The sequence below is a fragment of the Raphanus sativus genome, chromosome 5, assembly GCF_000801105.2.
Source record: "Raphanus sativus cultivar WK10039 chromosome 5, ASM80110v3, whole genome shotgun sequence".
NCBI classification, from domain to species: domain Eukaryota; kingdom Viridiplantae; phylum Streptophyta; class Magnoliopsida; order Brassicales; family Brassicaceae; genus Raphanus; species Raphanus sativus.
Genome location: NC_079515.1, coordinates 25,437,780 through 25,459,666, shown reverse-complemented (window position 1 = coordinate 25,459,666; position 21,887 = coordinate 25,437,780). Strand labels below are relative to the sequence as shown.

At 34.1% G+C, this 21,887-nt stretch overlaps 2 protein-coding genes, 2 long non-coding RNA genes and 1 pseudogene across 8 annotated transcripts; 4 read left to right on the top strand and 1 right to left on the bottom strand.

Annotated features, from left to right (window-relative positions):
• The first annotated feature begins 515 nt into the window (after nucleotides 1-515).
• On the top strand, nucleotides 516-3,510 carry LOC108862321 (protein HOTHEAD). The gene is made up of 4 exons (XM_018636414.2): nucleotides 516-670; nucleotides 754-1,395; nucleotides 2,125-2,528; nucleotides 2,642-3,510. The coding sequence occupies exons 1-4, from the start codon at nucleotides 589-591 to the stop codon at nucleotides 3,242-3,244; spliced, it is 1,731 nt and encodes a 576-aa protein (XP_018491916.1). The 5' UTR covers nucleotides 516-588; the 3' UTR covers nucleotides 3,245-3,510.
• Nucleotides 3,511-4,844: 1,334 nt separating this feature from the next.
• LOC108862322 (UPF0725 protein EMB2204) lies at nucleotides 4,845-6,519 on the bottom strand. Its single transcript, XM_018636415.2, has 5 exons — nucleotides 6,290-6,519; nucleotides 6,014-6,139; nucleotides 5,724-5,913; nucleotides 5,536-5,651; nucleotides 4,845-5,435 (listed from the first exon to the last, which is right to left on the bottom strand). The coding sequence occupies exons 1-5, from the start codon at nucleotides 6,473-6,475 to the stop codon at nucleotides 5,091-5,093; spliced, it is 963 nt and encodes a 320-aa protein (XP_018491917.1). The 5' UTR covers nucleotides 6,476-6,519; the 3' UTR covers nucleotides 4,845-5,090.
• Nucleotides 6,520-7,456: 937 nt separating this feature from the next.
• Nucleotides 7,457-9,596, top strand: LOC130512504 (uncharacterized). The gene is made up of 3 exons (XR_008946040.1): nucleotides 7,457-7,684; nucleotides 8,542-8,716; nucleotides 8,831-9,596. It is a non-coding gene; the product is annotated as an uncharacterized LOC130512504 (long non-coding RNA).
• A 432-nt stretch (nucleotides 9,597-10,028) lies between these two features.
• On the top strand, nucleotides 10,029-11,742 carry LOC108860006 (uncharacterized). Of its 5 annotated transcripts, XR_001950571.2 has the most exons (4): nucleotides 10,029-10,241; nucleotides 10,543-10,617; nucleotides 10,933-11,031; nucleotides 11,305-11,742. It is a non-coding gene; the product is annotated as an uncharacterized LOC108860006 (long non-coding RNA). The 5 variants fall into 5 exon arrangements; XR_008946543.1 differs by having other exon boundaries at nucleotides 10,543-11,031; XR_008946544.1 differs by having other exon boundaries at nucleotides 10,367-11,031.
• Nucleotides 11,743-17,432: 5,690 nt separating this feature from the next.
• On the top strand, nucleotides 17,433-20,219 carry LOC108858603 (phragmoplastin DRP1A-like; annotated as a pseudogene).
• The last annotated feature ends 1,668 nt before the right edge of the window (nucleotides 20,220-21,887 follow it).

Here is a 21,887-nt window from a genome sequence, read left to right as displayed (position 1 = left end):
GATTTAGCATTGTGAAATCAAATGGGACGGAGAGACTCGACCACATAGTAAATCTATCCACGGCCGAGTAACATTGACCATAAATTACTATTCATAAAAATAAAAAGAAATCCAACGTGGAAATGTACTTACCAAACATAATTTTTTTTGTTCAACACTTACCAAACAGATCTAAAATTAAAATGGAACAGAGTCGAGTATATGGACCAAATTAATCGTGTCAGAAATAAAAAAAAAAAGTTTGAACATTAGAAGAAGACAAAACCACTACGACTGTTCATTTCCATTGCTAATTTTTCAAAGAGTTCACTCAAAAAAAAAGAACTAAAAGGAAAAAATGAAATGAACTTTTTCTCATTTAAAAACGTCTGAACAATTGACGTAAAAAAACGTCTGAAAAATTATAGGTTTGTAAATACTTCTAGACACATATTAAAAAAATGACTACAATATTATTTTTAACCTAAAAATATAAAATATTAATAATTTATTCATCGATGGAAAAGCTCTAGTTAACCTTGATGATATACACCATTATATAAAGCGGATAAACTCTGGTCTTCTTATGCCCAAAAATAGATTTTCATAATGGATTTTCATATATTCCGATTATTTCGTTTGATTAGCGTCGCAGTTTTCATGTTCCATGGCTCGTGTTATTCCGACAAAGGTACAATATATTTTACCTCCTTCACTAATCATTTTATGATTCTTTGGGTTATGTATACTTAATAAAAATTTGCTGTCGTGAAGCTGGTCACTATAGTTTTCTGAAAGATGCAACATCAGCACCAACCTTATCTCACTTCGACTACATAGTCATCGGAGGAGGAACCGCCGGATGTGCACTAGCCGCAACGCTATCTCAAAACGCCACCGTTTTGCTCCTCGAACGTGGTGGGTCCCCTTACGACAACCCCACGGCCACAGACATCGGAAACTTCTTGACCACGTACTTGAACACAACTCCAAACTCGTGGTCTCAGCTATTCATCTCCGAAGACGGCGTTTTCAACACACGCGCACGCGTGCTCGGAGGAGGAACAGTGCTAAACGCTGGATTCTACTCACGTGCGGAAGATGATTACGTGGCGGAAGCTGGTTGGGTGAGAGAAGAGGTAGAAGCTGCTTACGAGTGGGTCGAGAAGAAACTGGTGTTCGAACCACAGATTAAAGGATGGCAAACGGCGTTTATAGATGGTCTTTTGGAGGCTGGAGTGACTCCTTACAATGGCTTCACGTACGAACATGTTCATGGGACGAAAGTTGGTGGTACGATATTTGATCCGGATGGTAGGAGACACACGGCGGCGAATCTATTGGAGTATGCTGATCCGCAAAAGATTACTGTTTACTTGCGCGCTTCTGTTCATAAGATTCTCTTCACCACCACAGGTAATTTGATTAATAGTTACTATATAAAGGTCCCTTTTTAGGTTTTCCATTATATGAAGTTTAAGATTGATGAACCAAGCGGATCTTAGACTAGCTAGTCCTGACTTCAACACACTACAAATGTTCTTTTAGTTGAGCCTTTGAAAGAGAAACAAATGTTTTCCCATTTGGGAGAGATATTGATGTTTTAAATTCAATGTGAAAACGTTCGGATTTTGGTCTAGCTAGAAATGCTCGATTAATCTTTAAAGATATCTATGATCGAAGAAGGAGACGACAAGACTGTAAGATGAGGAAGATATAGATAGACTTATCTTAAATGTAATTAAATTATTGGTCTAGAAGAAAACAAAGAAAATTGTCAGAACTTATTTAGTTAATACTTTTTTTTTCTTGACCAACATAAACAAGAAAAAAAAAATTAAATTGTTGCTACTCCTTATTATGATTTTTTTTTATGTTTGTTTACTAGATGTCTTAAGAGTATATGCTAATAACATGTTTTGTGATACATGGTTAAAACAAACTCAAGATTCAAATTATAAACTTCTTGTTGTCCTAAAGCTTCATTTTAAACGGTGACTTTCAATTGTCCGCTTTGGTGTCTGTAAGGAAAATGAAATTATTGTTATCATTTTGGCCGTTGTCATCCGTCACAGTCATTTGTCCTTTACCACACACACATTATTTTCCCACGGTTCAGATAAGATTTTCTTACATTTTTTACAGGAAATATGAGGCCCAAGGCAAATGGGGTGATCTTCCGGGATGCCAATGGAGTGTTCCACACGGCAAAACTAGCGGCACATAGCGCACTTAATGAGGTGATCGTATCAGCCGGGGCCATCTCTAGCCCTCAGCTGCTTATGTTGAGTGGTGTTGGCCCTGCGTCTCATCTAGCAGACCATGGAGTGGAACCGGTAATCCTAGATCAACCCATGGTGGGACAAGGAATGTGTGATAATCCGATGAACGCTGTCCTCATCCCATCTCCTGAACCCGTAGAAGTGTCCCTTGTCCAAGTCGCTGGAATCCCCCATTTTGGTAGTTACATTGAAGGCGGGAGTGGGTTAAGTCTCTCTATTAGTTTGACGCATAGCTTCTTCAGTGCTGTTATAAATGTTCTCAATGAGGTATTTCTATAATATACCTCCATCATTTTTTTTTGTCACTATCTCCATCATTTAACTACTAGAGTTATTTAGAGACTATATGTAAATTTTTGGATGATGTTTTATATAAGCAGATGAAACTTCCCACCAAAACCCTCTCACGCTTTTTCAAGTTATTGGATCTTCGAGTTAATGTGACAGCACAAGCAGGAGGGATGGTTCAGAAAGTTGATTGGCCGATCTCGAGAGGCCATTTAGAACTGCGGAACACGAATCCAGACGATAATCCTTCAGTGACATTTAACTACTACCAAGAACAAGAAGATTTGAAGAACTGTGTTGAAGGACTTAGTACTATAATTAAAGTGATAGATTCGAAGAAGTACTCCAAGTACATGTTACCTGGAGTGACCGGACGGGGATTGTTAGATTTCATTCTTGGTCTGCCCATCAATGTGAGGCAAAGGCACATACAATCATTGTTCGATTTGAAGCAATATTGTAAAGATACGGTGATGACTATTTATCATTACCATGGAGGTTGTCAAGTTGGAAAAGTGGTCGACAATGATTACAAAGTATTAGGGATTGATGCTTTGAGGGTCATTGATGCATCCACGTTTCTCAAGACCCCAGGGACTAATCCCCAAGCTACGATCATGATGCTCGGTAGGTATATGGGGCAGAAGATTCTTCGAGAGAGAGCGGATTTTCTGGAAACTAAAGAAGAAGCATGATTATGTAAATTTGCTCAGAAGTATTTGTTATCGGAGATTGCTTCTGCAAGATCACATATTGCAAGTGCATTTTCTCTTGTACGTGATGTAATGTTATATAAGAAAAACATTACATCTATATACTGTATGCATACGTGATACGTAGGCGGTAAGATATTTGATCGGGATGGTCATAGACACACGGCTGCGGATTTGTTGGAATATGCTACCGAATACGGTATTGATTTGTATTAAATTTAAATGCATGCATATAATTAAGCCTTTCATCACGGCTTAATTATAAGCCCTGTTCGTTTCATCACGGCTGCTTCCAGGGGTAGCAGCCCATAATTAAGGCTTAAGCCTTTCATCACGGCAACATAAACGCCAGAAAATTGCCTAAAACTGGTACACCGTCAATGAAGAAATGAAAAAAAAAAGACATGTGTTACACAAAACCCTAACATAGACAGAGGGAGACATACATGCATCGTTGGGTTTCAGTGAAGCTTCACTTACAACTTAAACCAATTTTGGAAAACCTAGAACAAAACTGCGACATAAGAAGTATTTATACGCAACTTAGAATGTTCAGAAAAGAAACGAAACTTAGAAACCTAGAATAGATTACAAGTTTCGTACCCACGGCTTTCTAAAATCTGCTTTTGATTAAAAATTGAAAATACAATCATTACTTTATTACACACGGCTTACAATAGTCTTTTGACAAAGGAGGGATCAAAGGTCTTTGGTTGTAAAGATTGTCTTTAGCAAAAGACACTGGGTCAGTTATAAAACTTTTGCTAGATGGAAAAACAACAATATTTTAGTTCTGTTCGATAATCATAAGGCTCAAAAGTAAACAACTATGGGTTGGCCTTCATTGTGTTGGATGGATATAATGACCAACAGCTTACAAATTCACGTCTGCAATGGGCGTCCTATATTTGCATTTTGCATTATGAAACATGACTTTTACACTTCTGCGTCCTTCATTTTACATTCTGCGGTGCGGTATGTATCTTGCAATTTTATTGTTAAATTTGGATGTCTGAGCACTTGGGAGATTCCACATCGTGATTCATATAATATTAAAATATTATACTTTAAATGTTATCCATTGATTTTGAAAATGTTTTTCGTATGATACTAATGTATTATCTTTGGTCTCTTAAAATATTATACTTCTAAATGTTATCCATTGACCATCACAATACAATACAGGTAAACAGCCAGTAGAGTCTCCTTGTACCTGAGAATGATTCAAAGTGAGCTCAGAGCTAAGATCTTTGTCAGGCTTCTGTCTTTTATATAAAACTTACTGGCAGGCATTGATGAAGCCGCAGGCAGAGACGACGAGGATGAGAACACCGAGGACGGCGACGGGCCAATGACACACCTCGTTATCTGGCTTTGTGAGGCAAGCCGTGTTCCTGACACCATTATAGGTATGGAACAGAGCAACACTAGTAAGTTCATTATCGCCGTTAAGTTGTTCCCTAACTAGTGAAAAGGCAATTGTGAAAGTCAGAGGACTGTCTCTGTTTTTCCTTACTTATACAATGAGTTGTGAGGTCGATGCCTATGTGGTTAGAGATCGATGGGAAGTGTGGATTAGATATGGTCAGTGAAATAGTTTAGCTCAATATGAAATGAGATACACAGAAAAAACAACACACTTAAAACCACACAAAGTTGCATAATACTAAATTAAAAAAGCAAATTACTTAACAGTAAAAAATAAATTAGTCTTGACCAAGGAAATATCATTAATGTAGAACAACACACTTAGACACACACAAATTGCATAAAAAGCATTCCACCGACGGAGTTAATTATTCTGATCCAGATAAATACTCAAATGGATCTAGTCTTGTGCAAAGGACGAGCAAGCTTCAACGGAAGCACTTTTGTTTATGCTCTGGTTATAACCATAGAGACTCAAGAGTTCCGACTGCTTATCCAAGATTCTTCTGACAATAGCAACGCGATGGACATCCTTACCAACTCGAGCCTCGCAAGAGTCCTCGTACCTTATGTAGAAAACTGCATCAAAGTCGCAAAGTCCCTGGGTACTTTCCATAGCCACTTTCAGAATCTTCAAACTGTCCAGGCTGTGCGTATCACGGCCAATTTTCTTATTGGATGTAGCAACTGCAAGTTCCAAGTACAAACGGATCCAATCATTGTCTTGAAGCTCTGAATCCTTGAGCTGAAAAATAAAAAAGAAGATAGTATATATCACTAATTAATAGCTGTTGATTATAATCATAAAAAAAAAAAAAAAATTAACAACAAAACAAACAATTTACCAAGTAAAATCGGTTTGTGCCGCCATCTTCAACAAAAGGGTTCTCTTGAGGAAACTCGAGCACTTTGGGACTCTTATCAAAGCTATAGCCACCTGTGATGGTCTTATTTGTTTCACCTATACAAAGATAGATTAACTGAGACATGATATGACTTGTTGTGAACTACTTACTAATAATGAAATATTTACCTAGAGGTCTAGCAATACTGCACTTCAGATCAAATCTGCGGAATCTTTGTTCACTAACTTTGGTCTGAAAAGTTTGGAGAGAACCGCAGATGTCTGGATCCTCGGCTTCCAAAGTGATGCAGTAAGTGTTAACATGAGAACAACTGGGTTTGGTGTATTTCTTTACGCTACTGAGCTGCAATTTTTTGCCCTAAATTTGAAAAATAAAAAGAAATGAGAACGAGCAAGCAAATAGATCTATACATTTAAAAAAGAGGGGGGGGGGGGGGCAAAGAAACACTATTTAGAACCTGGAGAAAGTTGTAACGATGAAGGCCTATTCTGGAATAAAGGAAGACTAAGTCAGGACAACCATCATCACAGTAGTGTGCTCTCACTGGGTTAATCGAGAATGGTGCTGCAGTAACATCGAACCCCTACGAGCAATCAACAAGAGGGCGGACGTACAGTGGCAATTCAAAACCATATAAAAAAAAACAAAATTTCAAAGCAAGTAGTGGTTGATGGTCGATGAATTATTATTATTATTATTATTATTATTATTATTATTATTATTATTATATTACCTCGGATTTGGTCAGTGCTTGATAGTATTTGATCCTTAGAAGAGCATGCCTCTCCTTAATCTCTTCCGGTCCGATCATAAACTTCCGCGCCATCTTCTCCTTTCGCTCCCGCCGCCGCCGGCGACGCTCTATCTTCACCGTCTGTCGCCGCCCCATCTTCGCCTTCCGCCCCCGCTCCATCTTCATCTTCACGCCTCTGTGCTTTTTTTGCTAGATTTAGGTTTAATAATTCAACCAACGCCTTATTATATCACCTCTCTTATGGGCTTCAGTTGGGCCTTCACAACATACTTATCTTTTATGATTTGTCGTGGGATCCAGAAGGTTTCGAATAATGGACGTCGTCGCGCCTGTGGCCGCTTTTGGTTAGGCTTATACACGTTGACAATGTTTAATGGGGAAAAACTCCATTTAACTAAGCCAAAAAAAAAGTATCCAACTTTCAAATATTGTCCAAAATAATCTCAAACTTATATTGACTAGGCTGTTTTAAGCATCACGAAGTCAACTGTTAATTTCTGAGAGTGAGAGTAGTATTTTGTAGACTTGGGTGATTCTAAAAATCAAGAGATTTTTTAAATTTGTAAAGACTTTTAAAGAGTTCTCATATTTTGAAAGTTTATGAAATAGTTCAAGGATTTTAAGAATCTAAGGGAAATATGCAAGATTTTTGAATTTTTGTTTTATGAGTAAACTGATGTAGAATTTGATTTCCAATAACACTAGATTTGATGGAAACTTAAAATCATTAAAAACCAAACTTTTTGAATAACAAGAGATTTTATAAGTCGTTAAACAATCATCAAACTAATAACACTAGATCTATTAAGATTCTTAGAATCCACAACCCGATAACAATAGAATTTGAGAATTTTAACAATCACTACAAATTCATATCCCACTAACATTGTCACATTAGACTTGTGCACATAGATTAAGAAATCATTAAATTTTGCATATCTATTACTATAAAACATGGTGTATCTCTCCTGAGTCGCTACGTCGGATGACACGTCAACAATTCGATGATTTTCAGTGCGACATCTGTCCAATTAAATGATACGGTGCGTTTAGTTTTCTGTCCAAACTTAATATTTTGTGGGCCTGACTTTTCACCATGTATGTCGCTAGCCCAATAGCCAGAGCCCCTGTTATTTACCTATCTTAGCTTCAGCGCCGAAATTAGGGTTCACTTCATCTCCGAAAACCTAAAATGATCTTCTGCGTTCTCTGAACATCAACAATGGAGTCTCTAGAGTTTGGGTGACTTGAATCGACGCGAAGAATCTCTATGTCGATCTTATGTCACGTCGTTTGGTATCTAAATCAACAGAAACACTCCAAGATACAGATTCATCGCATTTATGTTTTTCAATCATGCCGCCCAACTACATGGTAATTAATGAGAAATTCTTGGGTTCACCCCTAGAGTGAACCTTTAGGTTCACCCAACCAATAGGATTTTGTTATTTCATATTCAGTATCTTTTAAAAAAGGAAACAAAATATTGTCAAATTATATTAATATTTTTAGACTAAAAAATAAAAATTAATATTAGTTGCAAACAAAGATAAGTTTTAGAAAAATACATTTTAATACCGTCAGCTAAATACTAAACCCTAAACCCTAAACCATAAATCCTAAATCCTAAACCCTAAACCTCTGGATAAACCCTAAACCCTTGGTAAATCCAAAATGCTTGGATAAATTCTAAATCCTATGGTTTAGGATTTATCCAAGGGTTTATGATTACCCAAGGGTTTATGATTTACCCAAGGGTTTAGGGTTTAGTATTTAGGGTTTAGGGTTTAGTATTTTGCTGATTTGGTTAAAAATATTTTTAAAAAACAATCCAAAGATTTAAGATTTATCCAAGGGTTTACCATGGATTTAAGGTTTATGATTTAGGGTTTAGAATTTAGGGTTTAGTGTTTTGATGACGGTATTTTAAATATAAAATCTTTTTTTGTGACTACTATTATTTTCTATTTATTTTTATTTTAAAAACATAATAAAATTTGACAATATATTGTTTCCTTTTTTTAAAGATACTGAATTTAAAATAACGAAATCCTATTGGTTGGGTGAACCTAAAGGTTCACTCTAGGGGTGAACCCGAGTATTTCTCGTAATTAATAATCCTCCTCCACTTCCTTCATACTTCAATTTTCTGATCCTATAAATAGAGATGCAAACTACAACTAATATCATAGCCTGCTCCTCTTCTTTGCTTTTTAACCTCTCAAACACAGGCTATGGCAATGGCGAACTCCAGATCCTGTTCTGAGTTGAAGTCTGGTTGTTATATTGAGGCAGGTGGGATGCATCTTCTTTATTTTTAGAAGATTCTTAATGTGAAAAAGGAGGGGAGCTCATGAGTGTTGACCTGAGGATAGATCTTGCTGAGCTGCCTCATTTTGTGTGAAGGTAAAGTGTTTTTTCTGTACTATGTTTCCTGTCATTGAGGAATTTAATTAAGACGCCCACTCCTAATATTATGCTTTCATTTCTGGATTTGTCCACATCGGAAACGAACGACAGAGCTATTAAACAAATGCTTACTAATAAATGAGAGATACAGAGGGAAAATCATCAAGCATGGCTTCACATCTTTTACATCTTCCAACATCTTATTCAAGTGCAAGGAATATGTGGAGGCAGAGCGATTTCTGAGAACATCATGGAGAAGTCAGTTGCTTCAGAAGATCCGTCATAACCTTCCCAATGCAGTTACTCCTTCTCAACTGAACCGTTATGAGGAAGTAGTAATAAAGGCTCTAGGAATCCGTGAGAAGTCATTTGGTATATAGAGCTTTCCTCTCTCTCCATACCATCATCGTTATAATCAATGTTTATAATCTTTTTGTCATCTAAACATGATTCAATAATGACTTTTGTGGAAAACTGACGTCTCTGGACAAGTGAGGTGGCGCCGATTCATTAGGTATAGACAATGAGGAAGTACTCGGTTTTCTGAACATGGCGTTGTTGATCCAAGAAAGATAGTTGGGTTCATCACATAAAAAATAATTGTTACTCCAGAAGATTGTTCATCTTAAGTGTGATAAATTTAAGTATACGAGAAGACTGCCTTTGCTAGAGTGAGATTAGAGATACAAGTAGAATCTTAGACTTTTGAACATATTTTATTACTCTGATCTTTCTTAAATGGCGGAAAGATTGGTATGGTCAAGGTCAGTGATGTTGAAAAGTTCTTTTTTTTTGTTCTGGTTTATACACTTATACAACATCCTGCTTATATTTGTGAACTTGAACTGCTGCAACTGCGTGTGATATACAGATAGAACTTGACTTACTAATCTTTTTTTTTTTGTTCAAACTTACTAATCATTTAATAACTCAATGAGTTTGAAATAAAATCGAATCAATACAATACTAAAAGGAGAATATGAGCTCCATTGAGGCTATCCACATCAGCAAATTAAATCAGCCACTTAGAATATGAGTTTGTGCCATGTAACTCTCCATGACTATAATCACAAGCCACATCATCTCATCAGTTCACGTTCTTAGTTCTTTCAGCTTCCTCCTTCCAACGTAAGCATTACAAAACTGGTTCAGTTTCTTCTCATATTTGGTGTTTCGTATTTATGGGTCATTAGTCCCGTCTAACCCTAAGCCCATGTAGATTGTATGGGCCGTGATCTATATTTTTCCTTCTGAAAATCTATATAATGATAGGCCTAGGTTTAGCTTCCTTACACGACTCGATCTCTTTGACTTCTCCAAACACGTTCTGTCGTTTTCTCTCCCTAAAGGCTCTTTCAATGGCTGATTTTCTTTTTCGTTGTTATTACTGCTATCGCTGGGCGGTCACTATATGACCTCTGAGAAACTGAATCTTTGGAGGTCTTGAGAACATGTTGATCGCTGAGTCCAAGAACATAGAAAGAAGGGGGAATCCATGGGACTCATCCTCCTTGAATAAAAGGTATCCAATCAACAGCCTCTAACATATCCGATATTGTTAACGTCATCTCTCCTGATTTGTCATTTTGATTCATTTTCTGTTTCTTTTAATTCATGCGACGAAAACCTCTTCATGATCTCCCAAAGTGAAACTGTGCTACGTCAAAGTTTTATCTCATAATTACTTACCACGTAATCTAGGAGTTTACTTTTTCTCTTTAGTATATTATATCAGTCTTGGATAAATTACTTTACTTATATGGGATAAGTGTTGCTTTTTTTCCGGATGCGTCTTCCACCATTGATTTCTTGGGATTGCAAAGAAGAAACGAACAAAGAAAAGGAATGAATCTGCAGTTGGGGAAGAAGGAAGTATATTTAACTTCAGATTTTTCCTGGTAATCAACTTCTTAAATGTTTTCCCCTTACTTTCAGTTTTAACAGTCCATGTGAATATGTGATCACATTTTCACCTTCTCTGCTAATTCTTTGATTCTATAACGTAGAGTTGGAATATGAGATCAGATCGTAATAGAATTTTTTTAATGTGCTATTCTTGACTACCAATGCTGCCTTTTCCTGAATTCAGCAAAAGACGGTGCCCTCCACTTCAATTCGTTAATCTCAAGAAAACAAAATATGCTATGGGTATTCAATAAAGCTTCTGAAGTTTATTATTAACATAACTGATAAAAGTTTCATTTTAAATACAGGTTGCTTGAATGGAGTTCAGAGTTCTTTCAAACAAGCTAGAACTCAGTTCCTCTTGAAAGCAAAGGAGATTCAAGATTATATAGATAGTAAACACCGAGGTCAGTCTTCTAACAAATGTATTTGTACAACTTCTACCAAAAAAAAATGTTCATATATTTGATAAGATGTATATCCGAATTTAAGTTTTCAAGCAACTGGAACTCTAAAAAAAGAGAATGTGCTATGCACTCGAGGTATATTTTATCAATAATTGGAATATAGGACCTACAAACTCATTAGTATAGTGAATATAACATTCCAAACAAATCTATATTTGGGGTTTGATGTTGGAGGTGCAGAGTTTCTAATCTTCATGTTATGTTGTATTTCAGGAGAATATAACATTATTTACTCCTTTTGTTACAAGATCAAATCGCTAAAGTAGGGGATTTGATTTATATTCTTTTGGATCATAATGAAAATAGGTCCTTATATATCTAAGGAGACCTCTGTTACAGGTTCCCCAAAAAAAAAGACCTCTGTTTCATTTCTGTAAATGATAAACACTTGATGCATCAGAGTTCTGGATTTTTTTGTGACTACAAAGAGGCAAAGCTGAAGTAGCCAAACAATTCATCTCCCACGATCTAAATAAAACAGCTCCTAAATTTCTTCGTACAGTTTAACGGTGTGAATAATAAATTTGTATGATAGTATTTGTTTTTATCCAAATTCTTAATCTCTTAGTCCTAATTTTTTTAATAGAGCATATGCTCTTTTATATGCACCTCATCAAAACATATCCAAATAAACTCTAATGCTTATTTGTCTATTGTCTATCCAATAATTTCCAAGTCTAAATGCTTGTGAATAGATGTAATTATGGAATTTATGGTTAATTATTTCCATTTCCTTTATATATTTTTACAAGTCATTTAGTTATGAACTTATATTTCAATTATCAATCAATAGTTAACAAACGCTGTTGATATAACAACATAACTCCCCTGTTCAGAAATTTTAGTACTTAGAATAACTATTTCGCCATCCATGGTAAACTATATTTGGCTACCAAATGATGATATTGAAGCTCTCATTAAAACCATGTGCATTGATTCAAGACAACTGAAAGAGAGAGTAGCAAATGTAGACACTAAACCACATATTAACAAAACAAACCAACGCCACAGAACATACATAAAAATGAAGACAAGCTGGACCAAACAATGCAACGCCCAATAAAAAGTATAAACTTAAAGCAAACATCTTTTCAAAAAAAAAAAAAAAAACTTAAAGCAAACCCAAGTAGTCAATATTTTGTCGTCAAAACAACGCATACAAGATATTGTGTTGGACTTTTTGGTTTTGAAAGACGATAGATGTATAAATTTACATGCTCTTGCTTCCTCCAACTTCTTGAAAAGATAAAAGTACTGACTAAAAATGTTATTGTTCTAAAAGCTATTGAAGTAAGATCCAAAAAGGATCTAACTCTCTTTTAATCATGAAACTCAAGTTAAGGAAAACTAATAATATACTGGGGAAAAACAACATATAATCAAAATAAATGCTGAAGAGTATAACCAAATATAACAAAAAATAATAAACATTATAAAACTGAAAAAAATATTTTCATGGTATAAACATGAGATTAAATGTATTTTTTAAAAAACGGCTTCCATAAAAAAAACTCCTTGACCGGTACGCTATATTAATTCATGAACCATCTCGAACATACAAGAAACAACAGTTCCTCCACTCTATCATAAAACCAAAAAAAAACCTCACAAACAATGGAGTCGAATAATACAGAAACCGATTACAATTCCGACGAAAGTACTGGAAGCTGTGAAGGAAACACAGACCCCACCATCTATTTCAAAAACTTAGATCTTCAATATTATGTAGGAGAGCCGCTAAGAATGCTATATAATTTCATAACTTTAAAGCTGTCCGCTGGCAATCCAGAGGTACACTACGTCAAAGGAATACTGCAGTACTTCCAGCTCCATAAATCTATCAAAGGACTTAAACATCTTCGCCAGTCGGCAAAAGGACACAACGACAATGGTACGTATCTTTTTGGCCTACTAATGTTGTGCATAGGCAATTTCGAAGAGGGAAAAAAATATCTTGATAAGTTACAATGGAAAGACAATCAATTCAGATCCGACCAATGCTGGAACATGATCAAAAGATCACTTGCTCAAATCATAACCATTATGAAACCGGCATATAAAACAAGTATAGCCATAATAGTTCCCCAGACAGATTGCGACAATCATGACGATGACACCGCATGTGAAGATTGTTACTACTTTAAGAGGATGGCCAAATTTCTTGAGTTTATTGAATCACAAAACACATGAGTTCATATGTCTTTTTAAAGCACCACTAATAAAACAGAATAACGTTCGATTGAAGGAGGTGAAAGAGAAAAAAACAACTCCTACGGCCACTATCACTTAATATTATTGTTTACAATCCTTTCAAAAGTAACTATGATTTCCCTTTGCAGTTACTCCTGATATCTACTATCTAATCCAAATTGACAACAATATATTAACCTAACATCCAAACCAAGAATACTCACAAGCCCGGCACAAGAATTTCCATTACTACACCAAAACATAAATTAAATATAACAATTCTACAATATCCAAGTATTATCTATGTATCAAATATCGTCAGCTTATCCTATTGCAAAAATCTTTACAGCATCTTTGGGGAGAAGAGAAAAGTAAACACATACTAAATCAGACGACTAAACCAAAAATGTTATAATATGCAGTCAATAAAAATTAACGATTTAAATGAAAAAAAATCACATCAGAGTAGTTTCCACATTTGGAATGTTAGTCATGCTACTCATTTATTTCTGCTTTGAGAATTTAAAATCTATTAACTCTAAACATAAAGAAATAAAACCAAAACAAAGAAATTTATTTAATAAAAATTATAAAACTCAAACAAAAAAAACTAATACATTAATAAAAATTAATAAATTTATTAAAATATTCCATTCATAAACACAATATATTTAAACCTATTTTCCGCGCGTAGCGCGGACAAAGACTCTAGTCCCATTTAATAAGTTCTTTCTTGCAACGGAGGATGAACTCAAAATCACAGGGTTTAAAAATTGCAGCTTATCCGATAAATTGTACAACCCAAAACTTAAAATTGAGATGGCAATATAAAACGTTACAAACGTTACACCATGGAGACATTCAAACAAAAAAATCAATAGTGACACGCAAGTTTGTTCTCCCACTAATCATCTTAATTATCTAACAGTATATCATGTTTTTAAAAAAAATTCTCCACCCATCCATGATCAGAATATATAGTTAAAAATTTCTTAGTTAATTATGTAAATAGTAAAGTGTAATAATTATAATATGCTAATTGTCAAGTACCATTTATTTTTAAAATTATAATCACGAGTTACTTAGATTAAATGATTTATTTTATTTTCAAACAAATATGTATAAATGTAAATAGTAATGATCACTATTAAATCTTTATGTACTCTACTTGACTTGAGTATATTTTTGGTTTATGTGGATCAACTACTTATTACTTATAACTTCACTGAACTCTTCAAGCAATTTAAAAAAAAACAAATTCTAACTCTTATTATAGTTAAACTAAAACAAACATGAAAAGAGTAAAATAATAATTTTCTATTATTTTTTTAATAATTAAAAAGTTTACGATTGTGAAAATAAATTGTCAGATAAATATATAAACTGTTTTAGTAAAAAAATAATTTTAATTTCAGTTAAAAAAGTTAAACATATTAAGTCTATGCTTGCTAATATCCTGCAGAACAGCGGAATGGCGTCTTAAACGCGATTCCACAAATATTTTATTAAACAAAATAAGTTGCAGAATAAAAAGATCGTAAAAACACAGATTTACATTTTTGCTGATAAAATTCTATTAAAAAAATTCATTAAGTGGAAAATTGAGTTCTATAATATTTACAAAATTAACACTTTCATATTGTTAAATTATATGGTAATACCATTTTAAAATTTAAATAAATACTAATAAATTTTTAATGATAAATAGTTATGTTGTTAATAAATTTATGTTAAAATTTATTTTATATAAAATAAAATGACAATCTATTATTAGAATGTATAGAAAGATAATCTAAATATTTATAATAAGAAGTTAAGTATTTTTAAAAATTTTAGTTATTTTCATATTTTGTAATAATTAATTTAGTTACTTATATTTGTTTTTTATAACAAAGTAAACACTATATAAAATATTTTGATCAATGTAACATGTATTTCATCATATCGTAAATTTTAAAATTTTCTACGGTTTAATTAATTTTTTGTAATTTAATTATTTTTTCACGAGTAAGCGATTGTTACTGATTAAGATCTAAGAAATGTTTATTATCATTTCCCGCCCGTAGGGTGGGCTTTTCCTAGTTTTCTATATAAAAACATCATTTACCCATACATCTCAACCAATAAAAAAAATAAAACGGAGAATAAAGTTAATAGATTTTGCATCGAAATACTAAAACGACACTTTTTTGTAACGAAAAAATTCTTCTACAACGACACTTAATATGAAACGGAGGGAGTATAACATAAAAATCAATGACTCGAAGACATCATCAAGCTAATAAACAACCTAGGAACAAGCTAATAAACATCATCAAGCTAATACTCACTGATCTAGTGACTCTTTGGTTTAGTTTACAATGTTGATTTTTTTACAACCTTTTTTTCTTTCTTTTTAAAAATTCATTTCAAGATTTTGGTTATGCTATTGCTAATTGCCAACACTAACTAATTATTTACACTTTTTTCTTTATACAAGATTAGATTTCAACTTAACTGGATCCACAAATCGTGGTATAATATAATTTTAATTTGATTAAACTTGAGACGATTTAAAAAGAGTATGCCGAGTAAGGTCAGTTCTTGGACATGGCTACATTTACGAAAGTCGGTGAATGATTGTTCTATTTATATATCATGTGAAAGGCTCTTCTACAAAAAGAACATGAATGTTTTTTGTGATACGATTAAAATGTGAATTGTAGCTTACACAATTAGTTAAAAACTTAAAATCTATATTAAAATTCCTAACACTAACTACAATGAAAATGAAACCTGACTTGATGCTTAATACAAAAACATTCTCAAAGAGCTCATGATCCTAATACTAAATAATTACCAAAAATGAAAACAAACACACACACACATATATTTATATTTATATTTATATTGGAAGACACACTTCAACTTTTCAATTATACTGGGAGACACTTTGCACTTGAAACATATTTTCTAGATTTGGTTTGTCCACTTTAACCATTATACTTTAAATGAAATAAGTCCAACAAAGAACTGACCCGAGCCCACATAAAAACTAAACCGAAGTCCAAAGCTAAACCAACTAAACCGAAGAATTTACAATTCTTCATGACAACTGAAGTGGATTCAACTCCATTTTCCTACCCCGTTAGTTCGAAGAAAATGAAAATGCCGATTTTTCTATCTTTTGAAAATGTTTGGTTACCGACCCTTTGCATTAGTAATATTGAGAAGTCAACTTGATAGACAATGAGATAGACAAAAACGCTAAGAATGATTTTAAAGGTTGTGGAAAGAAAATTCACATAACCTTTACTACACTATATATAATCTCTCCCCTTGATAAAACATTAATATTTTCTATCTTTTTCGTAACTCTTTCTCTTCATTTTCATATTTAGAACAATCTAATAAAATGAATTAAAATTATGGTAGAACATTTAAACTTGTAAATACAGTAAGGAAATATATAACCAATTACTATTAGTCGATTTAATACAAAATCACAATTGATTTGGCAAAATGAGCCATCCAAATAAAGATTGATAGAAGTGGAAAAGAAAACAATTTTACTGATATATATTACTAAGTATATAAATGCATCATTACTCATAACTATAACTTGCTTTTCCAAATTTGAAGACCATCTTAATGATGTTGAGATTCAAATTAATGGTGATAGATTTTTTAAGGTTCTTAAAGTTGACATATGATTTGATCAAATGGTTGTGAAAATATAAAGTGATGTGAATGATAAATATGATGTGAGACTAATCCGTTTGTCTAATTTGTACAAGGTAATCACTTCCATTCAAACAATTTCAATTTGGATAAGCTTGTCTTATAAGATAGTGATCACAGCTACAAATTCAATGTGTTCCTATACGATAAACCCTTAATCAAAAAGGAAATAAAAATTGCCCAAAAATTGATTTATGTAATTTTTCAAAATAACTTATAATGTTAACCAACACGATACTAACCATATAACATAAAACAGAGATAACAATTTCATAATACATTTTGTAACAAAATTGTCTAGTGATTGAAGAATCAGAGATGAAAGAAGTCTTTCTTGCGCATGTATTGGTGATTTCCGTTGAGGTATTCGTCTTCATTCCCACTAGCCAGATGTCGGGAAAAATGGATATCTATACGTATCAACGGATGTGATGTTTATCGAAGTTCCCAGTTCAAAGAAGCATAGTCATCTAAGCACTTGTATGATAAAGCCTAGCCATCTTCTCTTCGACTTTTACTCCATAGACATGGAGGACGGTCGATGTGGGGTAAAATTTTCAACCAAATTATTCAAAAAACAAAAGGAAGAAAACATGAAATTCAAGGTTGAGTCCAAGATGCACGTGGTAGACCTCGAAGTGGGGTATCTTCTCTTCAGGTAGCAGGCTGCTACATCAAGGTATTGCATTTGTACATTTGTGAGTGGCATTATTGAGATGGATATACTGAGTAGGGGAATTGAGATTCTCTTGGCCTAAACTCGGTTAGAACTAGACTTGAATAGGAAATCCTTAGTCGCATACCCTTTTAGATTTGATCTGACAGCGTATTGCCAGTTTCTTTGGAGCAAACTTGTTGGCATGATTCTGTTTTATGTTCTTAATCAAATTTCCTTACAGCCCAACTGCATCACTTTGGCCGCAAAGCAAGATCTTGCTACCTCAGACGCAATTAAAGTTTCTCGTGAAGTTGATCAATCTGGTAACTAATTTTGCAAACGATTCATTTTCCACCAAAGATACCCGACGCGTTATGCGGTCATCTTGTATTTTTTACAGGGGAGAGAACATTTGGTGTCTTGGCAAAGATTGATCTTATGGACAAGGGGACTGATGCAGTGGAAGTAAGTTGCCTTACCCTGATAAATGCTATTCTATAAGCTGCATTTACTTTGCATGAAATGAATAATGATTTTTGTAAATAGACTTATGATGTTCGAGCTACATCTTGCTAATTTTTGTAGTAACATAACACTATGTGGTTTTCTCATTAACGGTTATCGTGTCCACTGCTACTTACCAAAAGATGTGTTTTTTTTTTGCTCAGATTCTGGAAGGGAAATCTTTTAAGCTGAAATATCCATTGGTTGGTGTTGTCAAATACTACGCAGTATAGGCACCTTGCACATAAAATGTGTTCCGAAAATTTAGCAAAGATGCTCTCCAAGGTAAGGGCTATCAAGAGAAATGGTGTAGCTCTACTCTATATACAACCATCAGCTGTTGCTTGCGGTTGAAACAGAGTCTAACTGCAGCACTTTCTGTTGTTGTTGTTGTTGTTGTTGTTTGAACAGCATCTAGAACATGTAATCAAGTCAAGAATTCCAGGTGTCCAGTCGCTTATTAACAAAACAGTGTTAGAGCTGGAATCTGAACTTAGTCGCATTGGAAAGCCTATTGCAGCTGTACTGCTGGGGGTAAGATTGTGCATTCTTTCTGTCTTCAGTTTGTATTACTAGATATCAAGATTTAATGACTGTTTTGACGCGGGGGAAGTTGTACTCCATAGTGGACATATGTCAGCTTTTCGATCAGGAGCATCTTGATGGAGTGTATGTTTTGGCCATTTTTTTTAGTGCTGCTAATGTTTATAGGGTCTGAGTTGATATGACTCCTAACCAAACTTATCAGTAAAAAAAAATGTAGTTACAATTGTCTGTCTGTGCTGTGCATGTGGTTGATGATTGATGACACAGGCGTGCTGGTGGCGAAACGGTGTACAACATGTTTGATAATAACCAGCTTCCGGCGGCTCTGAAGAGACTTCAATTTGACAAGCAGGTAGCAATGGACAACATCCGCAAGATGGTCACTGAGGCTGACGGTTACCAGCCTCACTTAATTGCTCCAGATCAGCAAGGTCTCATTGAGTCTTCTATAGTATCCATCCGAGACCCTGCCGGAGCATCTGTTGATACTGTACCGGCTCTAACTTACATCTTTAATATAAGTTGAATCAGTAACCTAAAAATAACGGGCGATAAGCGTCTCTCTCCTCTCCTTTTCTTTTCTTTGTGTGGTTTTAGTATTACCAGGTTCGTGCAATATTGAAGGATCTGGTTCACAAGTCTGTGAATGAGACGGTGGTACGTTCTCTCTTCTTCTTTTAGTAATATATATATTCAATTTGGTCAAAATGTTATAGAGGGGTTGAACATATGCAGGAATTAAAGCAATACTCAGCACTGAGAGTGGAGGGGTCAAACGCGGCCATAGAGTCGTTTGACAAAATGCGGGAGGGGAGTAAGAAAGCAGCACTGCAGCTGGTGGACATGGAGTGCAGTTACCTCACTGTTGATTTCTTCACGAAGCTTTCCCAAGCTGTTGAGAAGGGTGGTAATTCCATTTTCAACAATTCCTATCTCGGACGAATCGGTAAGTCAAAAGCATATCCTTTTATATGTTATGATTTTGATGCGGTATATCTTTATATTTTGTACCTCACGTCACACAACCTTTTCAACATCTGGCATTAGGATCCAATGTTCTGTCTTACGTGAACATGGTATGTGCTGGACTGCCGAATTCAATCCCCAAGTCCATTTCCTACTGCCAAGTCCGAGAAGCCAAGTGCAGCCTCCTCGACCATTTCTTTGCGGATCTCGGTACCATGGACGTAAGTTCTATCTCCTGTTCTGTCTTAAACGAAACTAACATATGGCTAAGCTAATGACTAAAACGGTGAATTGCATTACCAACAGATGAAGAGGTTATCGTCACTTTTGAACGAGGATCCACCGATCATGGCGAGACGAAGCCCCATATCTAAGAGGCTGGAGTTATACCGGGCTGCTCAATCGGAGATGGACGCAGTGGCTTGGTCCAAGTGAAACGAGCATCATCATCACATGGCGACTGTTTAGCTGGGTCCAGACCCGGAAGACAAATATCCTATTATCATGCCATGTCGTTCTATTACTACATCACAACGTTTGTTTTACTGCCTCTTTTGTTTGTGTTCGTTTTTTTGGCCATCATTCAATATGCCTGAGCTCTTGCTTGACGTATGGACGATATTTGATTTGTTATGTAGAGGAGGGAAATATTCAAACTCTTAGTGTCTCTCTCTTTTTTTTTTTTAAGTTGGTTTGTGATGCAAGTAAGCTACAGAAAAGGATGGATGTGTCCTTTTTTTTTCTCATCCTAATCTCTTATGATAATTAATCTTTAGTAGGAAAAAATTGCTTGTGATTTGGAAAAAAAAAAGAGAGGATATGGTGAAGAGTCTAAGAGTAATAGTTTCAAACTAGGTGATGATCCGCGTCCTGCGTGGAGTGAGACTATTTTAATAGACAATCACATTGAATTAATAGAAATTATAAAGGTAAAATTCATAAAAAATAGAAACTACACTAATCTTTGTATTTATTTTTAAACTTTTGTATTCGTTTATTTATTTACTTGTATCATATATCATGCAAGTGAACCAATAAGAATAAGCACATACTAATAAAAAAATTATGATGTAAAGATAACACAAAACATAGATATATAAGTCCAAATTTGTTTTCATTTAAAATCATAAATTTAAGATAAAACAAAACATATGAAATAGACTAATAAAACCATGCATAAAAAATAAGAGTCGAAAGAGTGTGGTGAGGAGTTAAGTGGTGAGGAGTTAGGTGGTGAGAACTAATTGTTATATAGTAGAAGAAATCGATTAGGGTTTAGAAATAATGAATACATCAAATTAATGACTTTCAAATCGTCAAATTAAATGGAGGACATAACTTGCGCTCCAATTTTGGTAAAAAGTTTCCTTAATGCGATAATGTACTAATGCCATTTGATTGATCACTTTGAAGTCAAATAAATCAGCCATAAATCGATTTATATACTTGCCATATTTAAGGTAATCACACAAGGTCAATGACACTCTTCAATCGTACATTAATACTCTTACGAATAATTTTCGAAAACAAATCTCTCTCATTCCTAACCTATACAATTAGATTTCCGTAAAACATAGACATTACCATTTATACTCGATTGAATCAATGCTAGAGAAAAAAAATATATCAATCTTTCTTGGACTTTTATTATAACTTTGAATATCATGATATCATGTTTTCTTATATATGTTTCTTTACCGTCAAATTCGATCTCAAGAATCTCAGAGATTGTCAATGTTGCGATTTGAGGAATGTGCCATAAGTAATAGACATAACAAATCTTCATCGAAATTAATTTCTATGAACTGTTAACATATCAAAATTTCATTATTGTTATGACTATGACAAACAATACAACAAATAATGAAAATAATCATAATAAAAGTTTCTTTAGTTTATATATAAAAAATAGTATGCAACTAAATAATGAGGAAATTAACTTAACGACATATATTATTTGTAGTTGAAATATCAAAAATTTCATATTTATACAGTAATGCAAAATTATACAAAACTCATAATTATAAATAAATTGCTATATGACCATTTATTTATTTGTTTTGTAATATGATTCTCTAACAATAATAAACATTATGTGTACGATATACAATGCAATATGGAAAAGTATACAGAGGTTAGATGATTAAATTGCCAAGCTTTGATACACCTTCATTTTCCATTTAGTGTATGGATATATAATGGCGAGAAATAT

Coding starts and splice junctions, on each gene's coding strand:
- LOC108862322 (XM_018636415.2), bottom strand. CDS start 6,475: ATGAAGATGGAGCGGGGGCGGAAGGCGAAGATGGGGCGGCGACAGACG. Junction 6,140..6,289: donor AAGCACTGACCAAATCCGAG/GTAATATAATAA, acceptor GATTGCTCGTAG/GGGTTCGATGTTACTGCAGC. Junction 5,914..6,013: donor ATCGTTACAACTTTCTCCAG/GTTCTAAATAGT, acceptor TTTCAAATTTAG/GGCAAAAAATTGCAGCTCAG.
- LOC108862321 (XM_018636414.2), top strand. CDS start 589: ATGGATTTTCATATATTCCGATTATTTCGTTTGATTAGCGTCGCAGTT. Junction 671..753: donor CTCGTGTTATTCCGACAAAG/GTACAATATATT, acceptor GCTGTCGTGAAG/CTGGTCACTATAGTTTTCTG. Junction 2,529..2,641: donor TTATAAATGTTCTCAATGAG/GTATTTCTATAA, acceptor TTATATAAGCAG/ATGAAACTTCCCACCAAAAC.